Source organism: Poromitra crassiceps (assembly GCF_964638095.1).
Source record: "Poromitra crassiceps genome assembly, chromosome: 20".
NCBI classification, from domain to species: Eukaryota; Metazoa; Chordata; class Actinopteri; order Beryciformes; family Melamphaidae; genus Poromitra; species Poromitra crassiceps.
This window is the reverse complement of record NC_139637.1, coordinates 17,661,918-17,674,550: the sequence shown is the minus strand read 5'-3', so window position 1 is coordinate 17,674,550 and position 12,633 is coordinate 17,661,918. Positions and strand designations below refer to the sequence as shown.

Sequence of the window (12,633 nt, the reverse complement as noted above, 5' to 3'; positions counted from 1 at the left end):
CTACCACCCGGGGTCTGCTGGAGGATAAACCAATAACCACAGTATAGATTTGAAATGGGATTAAATAATTAATTCTTGTTTCAGCAGACTGTCCATTTTTTATCTATTTTTTTTATATAGTTTTCATGTTGCCTTGTCTTTGCTATAGTATAGAGTTAGTACTGTGCCAATACCTAACTTTTTGATTTGATTTTGATATTTTTTGAAAATTTCATACAATATAATGTAATGCACCTGGTTAAAAACAATCTATGTTGAAACACAAGAAATGCCAAGACTTGTTTCTATTATGATCCTCTAGTCCAAGAAGGCCATGCGCATGACCGGCAATTGAAGCACACACTGTATGAATCAATTTAACAATAAATACAACAACAGACCAGAAGCTACATCTTATACACTATAAACAATTCACAAATTCCACTTAATTCCATTTAAGTCACATGTGTCAAACTCAAGCCAAAATCAGGCCAAATCCGACCCGGCACCTAATTTTGTGTAGCCCTACTACAATACTACAAACTTAAAACAGTAGGAAAATAGAATCTAAAACGTAGTAAGAAGATAATTAAGATAAGAAAATTACATGTTAAAAGAGTACAAAAACACTATGGTAAACAGAACAATCATCCCTACATCCCCAGACCCACAACCCTTTAGACCAAGGGTTCCAAAACTTTTCAGCCCCTGAGCCCCAAAATAACGGTGCCAGAGGTTCGCGGCCCCACTATCCCCGGAGGTCGTAGAAGCATATAGAAACGGTGTGCATTTCGTAAACAAAACAAACACATATGCTTAAAATGTGCTCTTTTTAATAGTTTTAAAATTGTATTTCACACATTTTCTAGTTCACATATTCTTTAGGCCAATTTGACACATTCTGGAAATCACCTCGTGACCCCCCTGGGGGTCCCAACCCCCACTTTGGAACCACTGCTTTAGACAACTAAAATCCAAAATACATATTTTTCCTCTCCTGTAGTGCTATTTATCCACCTAGATCCCTTTGTGTTAGTTGCCTGCGTTTTGGAGATATCAATCCTAGAGATTTCATCGGCCACCGTCAGCATGAGTGTGTGTTGTGGCCGCATGCATGTGTTGAAGTGTTCGTGTGATAATAAAAGACGGGCTTGTCCGTCTGAAATCATGTTTAAGGAGCAGCCAGTGCTCGGCCGCTGTGCGTATGCGAGCTGCAGGGCCAGCTGGGCGAGCTGCAGGGCGGGCGAGGCCGCGTAGTGTGCGAGCCTAGGAATCGAGCGTGCGTAGCTCGCGAGACCCCTATTTCTTTCAAATGGCCCGCAGTTTATTGTCCCCGAGGGATTTCTTTTTCACAACACAATAATTTAAAAAATAATTTATTATATATATATATATACAGTATATTTAAAAAAGACAGAAAACACTGGACTAAAAACCGGTAGAAAACAAGACGTTTGTTCATCCAAACACCGTCATCAGTTGTAAAAACTGATGATGGCATTTCTACCATTTTTTAGTCCAGTGTTTTTAAAAATAAATATAATAATATTTTTAAAACTTTTATTACCTGCATGTCTGAGAAATGAACTTACAAACAGACTAATAACAGTAACTGTACTGTACATCCCAAGTAGAAACACATAACAGTACCAGACAGTATATACATCACATGAGGTATAGCACAGTGGCATAAAATGGTGACAGACAGAGAAGAGTAGGACTCACTCAGCGAGTTGTTTAGGGCTGCTACCTGTATGGCTGCAGGTATCCTGTACCTGCGCCCAGAGGGCAGTATGGTGAGGGAGGTCGTGGGTGAGCGGTGTCGTGTGCTATTGTATTTACTATGGGTGTGATGGCCTTACAGGTGAGCTGACAGGTTGGGAGTGGGGAGACTTGTGAGGTCTCCAGACCATAGTTCAAGCAGAAGGCCACTCACGCGTAATCCGATCTCAACGTGGTCAAAAAATCCTAGTATGACGTCTGCTATGACGTCAAACATGACGTCAGTTAATCCTCATATATATAGCAAGGGTCCTACGTCACCTCTCTCTCTCTGGCCGACCATAGCAGCAGCAGCCCACGGCAGTCCATCTCCCTTGAAGCCGGCCCCGAAGCGTTGTTTTGCACCAGATCCGCAGACCGAATCAGCACCCACAAGCCTTCTCTACCCGTGGATATTCCCATTCCTGGCATGTCGAGTTCAGTCATCGGTCCCCTGTCCCGGACCGGCCACGGAGCGTACTTGCCTTCCGAGGTGCCTGACGAAGACGTTGGCGAAGCGACCGGACCACAGGCTGCCAACATAGCCCCCCGCGCGCCACTGCGACGGCCCCGGTAGGAGAGCAGAAGACGAAGCGCCGCGCCGCGGACGCCCAAGAACGCGTGCGAGCGTGCCGGAGGGAGAGGCCGATCGGCGCGGACGTGCGAGAGGCCGCGGGCGAAGACCAGTAGAGGCAGCCGCCCCCAGAGCCGGGAGCCGCTGGGGAAATGGAGGCCGCGGGACCGCCGCGAGACGCCACGTACTTCCTGGTCGCACTGACCCCCAGGCCGCCGGGCAGATTCACGGTGATTGACGGGAACCGGCTTGGAGAAGCGCTGAAGCCGGAGCGCCGTGGCATCTCGGGCACTCTGGGCAGACCGAAAGGTCCATGGGGCGAACGGTTCATTCTGGCGGCAACAGCTGAAATGTAGTGCAATTTGCTTCCCTTCCAAATCCAGCGACGTAAAATAATCCATTCACGAAAAGAATAAGCACTCCCAGGAATTCATGGACGATAAAAGTTTAACGTTACATGCAGTCAAGCAGAAAGTCGCACTCGGCAGTAAAACTCGCATCCATGTTCCATCCTGTTCTTTCTGTCACGAAGACTATAATCCACCAGATCACATGACGTTTTTCATCAAGTCTTTAATCCACCGTCACACTTCAGGACATCCTCTTAATCCAAAACAGAGTGTGAAAAGTAGCTGTCTCCCTCCTTGTTGTGGTGTTTGCGAAACGGAGGTTCACGGTAACCAGAGACCTTTTATCGTAAAGATGCGACAGCACACAGCCAATCCGCCATTTTGGAGACTAAGCTTCTGCCCCAGCAAGGAGCCGTATTTCAGGCCAAAATGGCCGCAGCGCCGTTTTCAAAAAGGCACTATATACTCTTGCCTTCTCATTCTCAATCAACCCCATGTGACTGATGGTGACTGATAAATTAAATTAGGAAGCTCCTGTGATGATGACAATGATAATTTCTTAACTTTAGCCGATCTGAGGGGGTTTATCTGAACAACAATCTTAAAAAACAACAACTCCACTATCACCCCCCTTCCTGGAGCCCGACGACACCTTCATAATACCAGACTCGCTCTGTTAGTCGTCTTGGACATGGACGAGGGGACGTTAGGTTTCATAGTGACACTGCGAAATACGAATCCGGTACATAAACGGACTCGATCCGGATCCCCTCCCTCTGATGGACCTGTGCAGGCGCTCCGTGCGGGCGGCTCTAGGAAGGGACCGCCCGAGCGGAATCCACGGACTGCCCCTGCCCGCCTCTCTCAAGAGCTACCTGCTCTACCAAGGACGGGGTTGACGACCACAGCACACCGAGCATACCCCGGAGGACCAGTCACCCGTGGACGCGAAAGGACCCATGAGGAAAGTATCAGTACTTCAGCATTTAAACGGGCAATCTACCAGTCCAGTAAAATCAATTCAATTTATTAAAAAAAAAAAAAAAAAAAAAAAACTTTATTAGTCCCGCAAAGGCCAATTTAAGGCATGAATACTGCAAACAAGCTGTACTCTGTACACATCCAAAAACAATACAAAAAACAAGACAATAAATACAATAAATGACACTGATAAAGCAAGATCCCTGATTACAGTGTATCCAACACCACAAAGGAATATAGGTGTCACATCAATACAAATTAATTTCAGTCAATACAATCCAAGTGCATATTAGACTTGTTCAAGGGTTCAAATCAAAAGGTCAAGGTACAGACCTAGTCTAGATAAACTGACCACTTCTCGTACTGTGGCTGTTCACCAGTCGAATGGCCTCTGGAACCAAACCAAACTTCCTTCTGCTTGTTTCGCAGGCAGGCTGTCTAAAGCGCTTTCCTGATGGCATTAAGTCAAAACAGACATGAAGGACATGCGTGGAGTCATTGATTACCTCGTGCGCTTGGCCTGCGATCTGACTATTCTACCCAGCGGGCATCTCAGCCTGCCTATCTCCGACGCCTAAGCGGAAATCGCTTCTGGCAAATGGCCAGCGGGAGTCACAATAATAATAATAATTATAATAATAATAATTACAACAATAATAATAATAACCACGCAAGGGGCCATTCTAACACCCCTGGCCCACGGAGCTTGTCTGAGCATCAGCTAGAATGAGTGTTACTGCATAACTTCGGACCGAAGCCAGACGGCCCAGGGAATGCTGACGTCTTTCCGTGTTAAGCTACCCGGTCTTAATACACCACCTCCTGTTCTTAACGAATTTCAAAGTAAAATGCCTCTGGCATTTCTTCAGAAGCAGAATCAGAATGACTTAATGATCCCCGAGGGGAAATCGGGACAGGTTACAGTAGCTCGCTCACAGTACACACATAGCTTAAAATAAAATAAACAGTAGTAAATGCAACGCAAATGCAAAATACAAAACACGTCAGGTAAGTATACATTCCGTGTCAATTATCATTATTGCACCCGGGACTATATTAAGTCGGCTTGCCCTATACGCCACACGTGGCTCAGCCAGGCACAGTTAACCTATCGGCTGGCTCAGTCTCAGGGAGACTGAGCGTCTCCGAGGTGCTCTTTAAGGAAGGCATTAAATAGACTAATGGCCACAGGCAGGAATGATTTCCTGTGCCTCTCCGTACTGCATCTAGGTGGAATCAGTCTCTCACTGAACGTACTCCTGCGTTCGACTAGCACGCCGTGGAGTGGGCGCGAGTCATTGTTCACGATGGAGCGTAGCCTGGACAACGTTCTCTTCTCTGACACCGCAGCCAGAGAGCCCCGCTGCCCCAGCACACAATAGCATACAGGAAGGCACTAGCCCCCTTCTGCCCTTTCTCGTTCATGGCTCACTACGTCAAGCTCAGGCCTCGGACCGGCCCCTCGGCTCCCCTGCTCCTCATCGCACCCTGTCACCACGCGACAAGATCCCGGTTCACCCTGCACCTCAAGCAGACGCTCCAGCAATGCAACCCCCGACGAAGGACTACTCCAGCCACTCCTTCAGGATCGGAGCGACCACCTCGGCCGCCGAGCAAGGAGTGCCCTCCGCCTCCCTCCAGCAAACGGGCCGCTGGCCCTCATCGGCACATCGTCATCGCCCGGAACAATTCCCCCTTCTGCCCCTTCTCGTCCATGGCTCACTACGTCAGGCTCAGGCCTCGGACCGGCCCCTCGGCCCCCCTGTTCCTCATCGCACCTTGTCACCACATGACAAGATCCTGGTTCACCCTGCACCTCAGGCAAACGCTCCAGCAACGCAACCTCCCGACAAAGAAATACTCCAGCCACTCCTTCAGGATCAGAGCGGCCACCTCGGCCGCCGAGCAAGGAGTGTCCTCCGCCTCCCTCCAGCAAATGGGCCGCTGGTCGTCATCGGCATTCTCCAGCTACATCCGCCCGGAGCAGGCGGCCATACTGGCGGCCCAAAGAACCCTCCTCCCTTAAATCGGTGAGCATGGCAACAAACAATGTCCCGGACTTCCGTGCCGATGAAGAAAATGTCTCGTTGGTGGTGGCTCCCCGAAAGCACGGCGCCAGCAAGGCGCAGTAAACTCCCCGGCTCATTTTTGGGGGGGGAAGAGAAAGAGAGAGCAAAAAAGTCAGGGTAGTCGCGCCAAGGCAGCCAAGTAGGCCAAGCCGGGAAGCGCCAAGCTAAACTCTAATGTACCAAGATCGAAGGCCCGACCGAGTTAGGAGCGCCGGCCGCAAATAGCCGTTAGCCGCTAAAAGGTCGAAGGCCGGAAAAGTACAATCGCGAAGCGCCAAGGCGGCCAGGTAGGCTAAGCTGGGAAGCGCTATCGCGAGGTGCCCGACCGAGTTGGGAGCGCCAGCCGCAAATAGCTGTAAGTCGCTAAAAAGGTCGAAGGCAGGAAAAGTACAATCGTGAAGCGCCAAGGCGGCCAGGTAGGCTAAGCTGGGAAGCGCTATCACGTGCCCGACCGAGTTGGGAGCGCCAGCCGCAAATAGCTGTAAGTCGCTAAAAAGGTCGAAGGCAGGAAAAGTACAATCGTGAAGCGCCAAGGCGGCCAGGTAGGCTAAGCTGGGAAGCGCTATCACGAGGTGCCCGACCGAGTTGGGAGCGCCAGCCGCAAATAGCTGTAAGTCGCTAAAAAGGTCGAAGGCAGGATAAGCAAGATCGAAGGCCCGACCGAGTTGGGAGCGCCAGCCGCAAATAGCTGTAAGCCGCTAAAAAGGTCGAAGGCCGGAATAGTGCAATCAACTACTGGCGCCTGCAGATCTCAATTAACCTCCGGTAATCAGATCTTCCTTTTGGGGGATCTCCTAGCCCATGCAGGCGCCCTCCTCTGCCTCAAGAGCAGCGCCACTGGCCAATGGAGTCAAGCGCCAAAGCATTTGCCATGCACGCCGATTGCTAAATAAAGTTTGTCTAATCCTACCAACTGGCCTCTCCTGATTGAAGTGAGGTCTCCAGACCATAGTTCAAGCAGAAGGCCACTCACGCGTAATCCGATCTCAACGTGGTCAAAAAATCCTAGTATGACGTCTGCTATGACGTCAAACATGACGTCAGTTAATCCTCATATATATAGCAAGGGTCCTACGTCACCTCTCTCTCTCTGGCCGACCATAGCAGCAGCAGCCCACGGCAGTCCATCTCCCTTGAAGCCGGCCCCGAAGCGTTGTTTTGCCCCACCCACCTCCCCAGTCCACCACCAACGAGTCTTGACTCCTGATCCCCCATGCAGGCGCCCTCCTCTGCCTCAAGAGCAGCGCCACTGGCCAATGGAGTCAAGCGCCAAAGCATTTGCCATGCACGCCGATTGCTAAATAAAGTTTGTCTAATCCTACCAACTGGCCTCTCCTGATTGAAATTGTTTTTGCCAGCAGTTTTAGTTATGCTTGTTAATTTAGTCCGGTTTGTGACAGTGAGCATGTTAAAGAAACATCTACTGGCTAAAATATTGAACCTTGAGCTATTGGAAAAAAAAATCTTATATCTTAGAAACATTATAATTATGCTCTTGCCTTTCTTATTTGCTGATTTATATTTTCTCATGCCACCTATCCTTTCCCTTTCATCAAAATATCAGTTCCTAAATTTGGTTTATCCAGAGAAGTAAGACTGCGAACACTTACCGTACTCTGTTTCCGCAACGCCACACTTCAAATTCACCCATAGTGCCTTGCTCAAGGACACTCTGAGAGCAGTTGTGAAAGAGTTCTGCTCTCCTCCCCCACCTGTATTTTAGTTTAGTGATGGTCTCTAGATTATGTGCAACAGCTCTCAGGAGCTCCGACCACAAAGCCACAGCCTGACAGCACTGCGCTGAGACGCGTCAGATGGAACCTGTAACCACAGCCTGGATGACACTCACATCTTGTTTCATGGGGGGGGGGGGGGGGGGGGGGGGCATTTATAATTAAGCGTGGGCTTTAAGAGAAAATACATATTTACCATTCACAGTATAATTGGCAGTATAATTGAAGGAGCATTATTTCAGCCAGTTTGTTGATAGTAGGCTATTGGTATTATTATTTTTGTAAATAGTAAGAGTCCAGATTGTGTGTTCTATCTGTGAATATGGCTGCTTTCTATATAAGTTAATAGTGTTTCCAGATTTAGTGAATTAAGCAAACACAAGTCTATATTTTAACCTGAGTTCTATATTTTATAAGAATGAACAAAGTGATATGCAGCATATTTTTGTGTGTTGATTGGACATACTGTGTATATAAACAAGTTTGTGTTGATTTTAAGTTCAATACAGCATACAATATAAAAGTGCAAAAGTGGGATCAAACTTGAGCTTACTTAATGCCTGCTTTGTCATGTTTATGACAGCGTCATGTCAGTCTTATGCACACTCCTCCAAAGAAAGCATCACCTAATAAGGATATACAGTAGCAACCTTTGATCACTGCATCATTTATATGGTTATGCATTTTAGAGCAGATCATGAAGGACACCATCCTCTTGTTAGCAAAAATTATTCACAGCATCCCCATTGGTCCAAGTAGATTTGGGCGGGAAATGCACAGGGAAATTATCTACCTTCCCAGCACTGCCTTTGTGACATTCAGACACGTCATTCACAGCTTCTATAGAGAGGCAAAGTGACCGCCTACTTCCTGCTTCAGCACTGTACCAGAGATTTTCATCCGCCATTTATTCTCCCATAGACATTTCGTAAAATGCGTATAAAAATAGTTTTACTTCGTCAAATCAAACGGTTCAGCTAACGCTATAATCGGGAGATACCATAGAACATATCACTTGGACCAAAACTTAAAAAAACGTCGAAAAAATATTTTCTTTAAACCCGCAATTTTTTTACGTTTTGGTCCGAGTGAAATGTTATGTGGTCTCTCCTGTTCCTAAATATATCTGTACCGTTTGGTTTGAACAAGTAAAACTAGTATGTTTATAAGCATTTTACGAAATGTCTATGGGAAAATGAATGGCGGATGAAAATCTCTGGTACAGTGCTGAAGCAGGAAGTAGGCGGTCACTTTGCCTCTCTATTGGTATTTGGTGGGAGTGCTTAGCTGAGCTTGAATCACATCCTCCACCTTATAAAGCTGTGCGAGCATCCCTCTGCTTCACTCTGCAGGAGCTGCTGCACCATGTGGTCGCTCCTGCTGCTCCTCTACATAGCATCCCCTGACCTGGTGACCTCACAAGGCAAGTTCCAACTTTTCTCTCCACATCTAACTGTCTATCTCTGACTACTGACAGCTGGACAGTTATTTAATTACTTTAGCTCAGTGATACTCAACTTGCGGCCCGGGGGCCAGATGCGGCCCGTGATAGGGTGCTGAGTGGCCCCCCGTCCATTTTCTAATTCACAATGAAAACTAATGTTAAATAAAGCTTGACTGAGCTCCAGCTAAGTGGTCAAATATGGCCATCTGCTCACCGCCCAGGCACTTACATATTCTGTACTTAACTAACTTAACCTAACTAACTATCCTGTGTGCACAACATTGTGAGACTAAACTCAAACTGACAGCCCAAACACCTACAATCTGCTACAGAAAAAATTAGATTAATGTTTGTTTATTAACTGGCCCCATGGCCTCCTATAATTTTGCAAAAGTGGCCCTCGGGCAAAGCAAGTTGAGTATCCCTGATTTAGCTGTTGAAGAAAAAACATATTTCATGTGTGCTTAACATCTGTTTTTGGCAGGTGCTTTTTATTGATGGAGAAACAAGTGTTTTGGGGAACATGTCTTGCGTGCTTGCTTGCTTTGACTGCTAGATACCAAACTCTGTAATCTTGAGTGATAAACACCCAATTGAGAGATTCATGCATTTACAGTATTGCGTTAGGATACTTGAGGTACCCCTCAATTCTTTGCCTTGCGAGCTACTTTTAAATTGACCAGCCCAACACGATCTATCACCACAGGACAGTGAAAAAGTGCCTTACATTACTGCACAGACCCTCCACAGGACAATACCTGTACATTTCAATCAATCTCAGGCTGTTTTATGGTTGTTAGGGTTCCTACCTCGCAGTGGTAGTTGGAAGTCGGGGAATGCGTTGCCGGCGTCCTTGCATTTGGCAATGGAGCCATTTGTGCACCCCACCATTGCAGGCGCACCATCGGTGGTGATTGACACTATCTTAGACATTGGGAGCTGGGTTTTATCAATAAAGTTATCTTGATCATAAATCACAGTAAGTCATTCCAGTCAGCGTGCGGTGGTTAATTTCTGAGTTAAATTAGCCTACCGTATATGTTTATCCATACGGTCAATATGACCGCTTATACAGTAGGTCAAAATGATCATTATTTTCTTACGTGTAATTTTCTATATAATTTTTTTTTAATGAAAATACAGACACTTTTAGAAAAAGTCAGCTACCAGCAGCTTGCAGATAACGAGGCAACATTAACATTGTTTAATTGAGTTTGGCATACGGCCAAGAGTGAACGGCACATATGCAATAGCCTGTCTTACAGTAGCCTATATATTGTATTGTATTAGAGTTGGCCAGGGGTGTCCACTTTTTTTTTAATGGGGGCCAGATTAGATAATGTGAAAATGCCGGGGGGCTTCTCGCATATGCGTTGTAAAAAAAAAATCACAAATCACATACAATTGTACTCTTAAGTATTTTGTTTACCATCTGAAAAGATTAGTTCTGCATGTGCTGTTCCGACCTGGTGCTTGTACAAACTGTATGATAGTGCCGTCATCTTTAGGTGAAGGGAAAAAATGCAAATTGAACTTGCTTGATTAACCAATACTAGCTGGGTTTCCATCCAAATGTATCGCAACTTTTAATCGAATTTTCAGAAAGTCGGCAAAATAAAATGCGAAACAATGCGCGTTTCCATCCACTGCTATTTTGCGAATTATAGAGCTGTCAATCACCTCGTGTTTGAGGCTGTCTGAGCTGCTGATCAGCTGCTAGACCCGATATACAGCTCTGTTAAACACATCTAACGTTATTAACTTAAAGTTTCTTGATGATCTACAAGTAGACAAAGGTACCATAACGCCATTTCTGGATTACCAGGTGCGACTCGGCAAACTAACGTTATAATCCCAACCCGATCTCCAAAAAAATTGTAAAATAGCAACGTTGGTGGACCAACGTTGCTATGTTACAATTTCGGCTCCGAAATTGTAAAATGGTAATCCACGGAGCAGATAGTAAGTGAATACAATTTCATTCAAGTCTAGAAGTGAGTCGCCTTAAAGTTAATATCCCAGTCTTCTTCTGTTTACCACGGTGGGTATTGTGCTGGCGTACCATTATTTACCGTGTGTAGCCCTATTGTGTGGAGGCTACACACGGCATCTCTTGTTTTGCAGTGATCAAGGCAAACTGTGTTGTTTTTGAATGGAGAGACAACGGAATATCGCTTAAACTGTTTCCACCGCACGTTTCGCATTTTCCTTTTATCGATACACCCGACTTTTCCGCCTCCCTCAAGCGTGAAAACTTTTTTGCGATATTTGGAGGTTTTTGCGAATTAGGCAGCGTTTCCACTCAGTTTTTTTATGCGCAAATTGAAATTTTGCATCAAAACAGGTGGATGGAAACCCGAATACTGTGTGGAGGGCCACATATAGTATTGAGAGACAAGCCGAGGCCACTTAAAATCTGCCCCCGGGCTGCAATTGGCCCCAGGGCCGGACTTTGGACATGCCTGGAGTCGGCTATAGGATACTATATTAAAATTTACCTTGATATATCCTGGTTTTCATTAGTGTTTTTGTTTGGTTAACACATGGTTAGTCATAAATCATGAATATTGGTATAGTATTTATTCACTGATGGTAAATTGCCTTAACTCTTCCATTAGAGATCCAGTTTTAGGAACTCTATCATTTAAAAAAAGATTCAAAAACACGTCATGTTCTCTAAAGTTCATGTTTCTCTCCTGAATATATTTGTTTTAATGATGTGGAAATATATTCTGGTAAATATTTGTATTAACATGCATCCGTATGCCTACACAAAGTTTATGACCGCAAGTGAAAATGTTTACAGATGTACATTTATAAGTAGAAGTGCTGTGATACTATTACTGTAGACTACCAGGTCAAACACAATGGGCTTATCCCATGATGACATCAACTGTATCATTTTGACTTACAAATATAAACGTGATGTTTCTTTTTTGTTATTTACAATTTAGGAGGTATCAATAATATACAAGAGTGGTCTGTGTACGAATCATTTGGAAAATATACTATTGAAAGCTTCTTCTTTAAGGAAGAAAGTTATTTATTTATATTCAAATGTTTGTTAATATCCCTATAGTAAAATATCATGAGACACAGATTTTGGATTTCATCTTGATGTCGATGTGGTGAAACATTTTAATGGATGCAAAGAAAATTAAATGCTCTAACAAATCCTATGAGACCCAATATATGATTATTCGTAGACTACATGTAACTAGGGGTGCACCGATCACGTTTTTTGCCACCGATCACCGATTGCCGATCACCTATGAGAAATATCTGCCCAACCGATCATCGACCGATCACCGATTACCGATTACCGATCACCGATATATATATATATATTTATTTTATATTTTGTAGGCTAAAGGAAACTGCCAACATGAGACAGATGGGAGTTCAACCGTTTAGTTGTCAGTTCTCTTCAGTACAGTACAGCAGTATAGGCTTTTTACAGCATTATGACAGGAATAGTAGGATTGTGTGTGGTCTGGAAAAAGGAGGCAATAAAATATACAAACAGGTCAGTAACCAAGCTTGCTGTTATATAGGCCAATTATAGTGATAATTAACAACTAATAATATATAAATGATAATTAGGTAAACTGTAAGTCAGTTACTCTTAAACACCAGTCTTGAACCATGACTAAAGCCAAAGAGCTCCCACTCATAGAACCGGGGTTATGCACAATAACCGTCATACATTGGGATCCGCATCGAACGAACATCAAAACGACCC

General features: G+C 45.2%; 1 protein-coding gene across 1 annotated transcript in view; it reads left to right on the top strand.

The window, feature by feature from the left end:
* Positions 1-1,733: 1,733 nt before the first annotated feature.
* LOC310794911 (scavenger receptor cysteine-rich type 1 protein M130-like) overlaps positions 1,734-12,633 on the top strand; it is a gene marked incomplete at its 5' end in the record, with an annotated part of 31,164 nt that continues 20,264 nt past the window's right edge. Inside the window, one exon of the mRNA XM_083656946.1 lies at positions 1,734-1,791. Coding sequence (XP_083513072.1) covers positions 1,734-1,791 — 58 coding nt within the window. The remainder of the gene's footprint in view (positions 1,792-12,633) is intronic.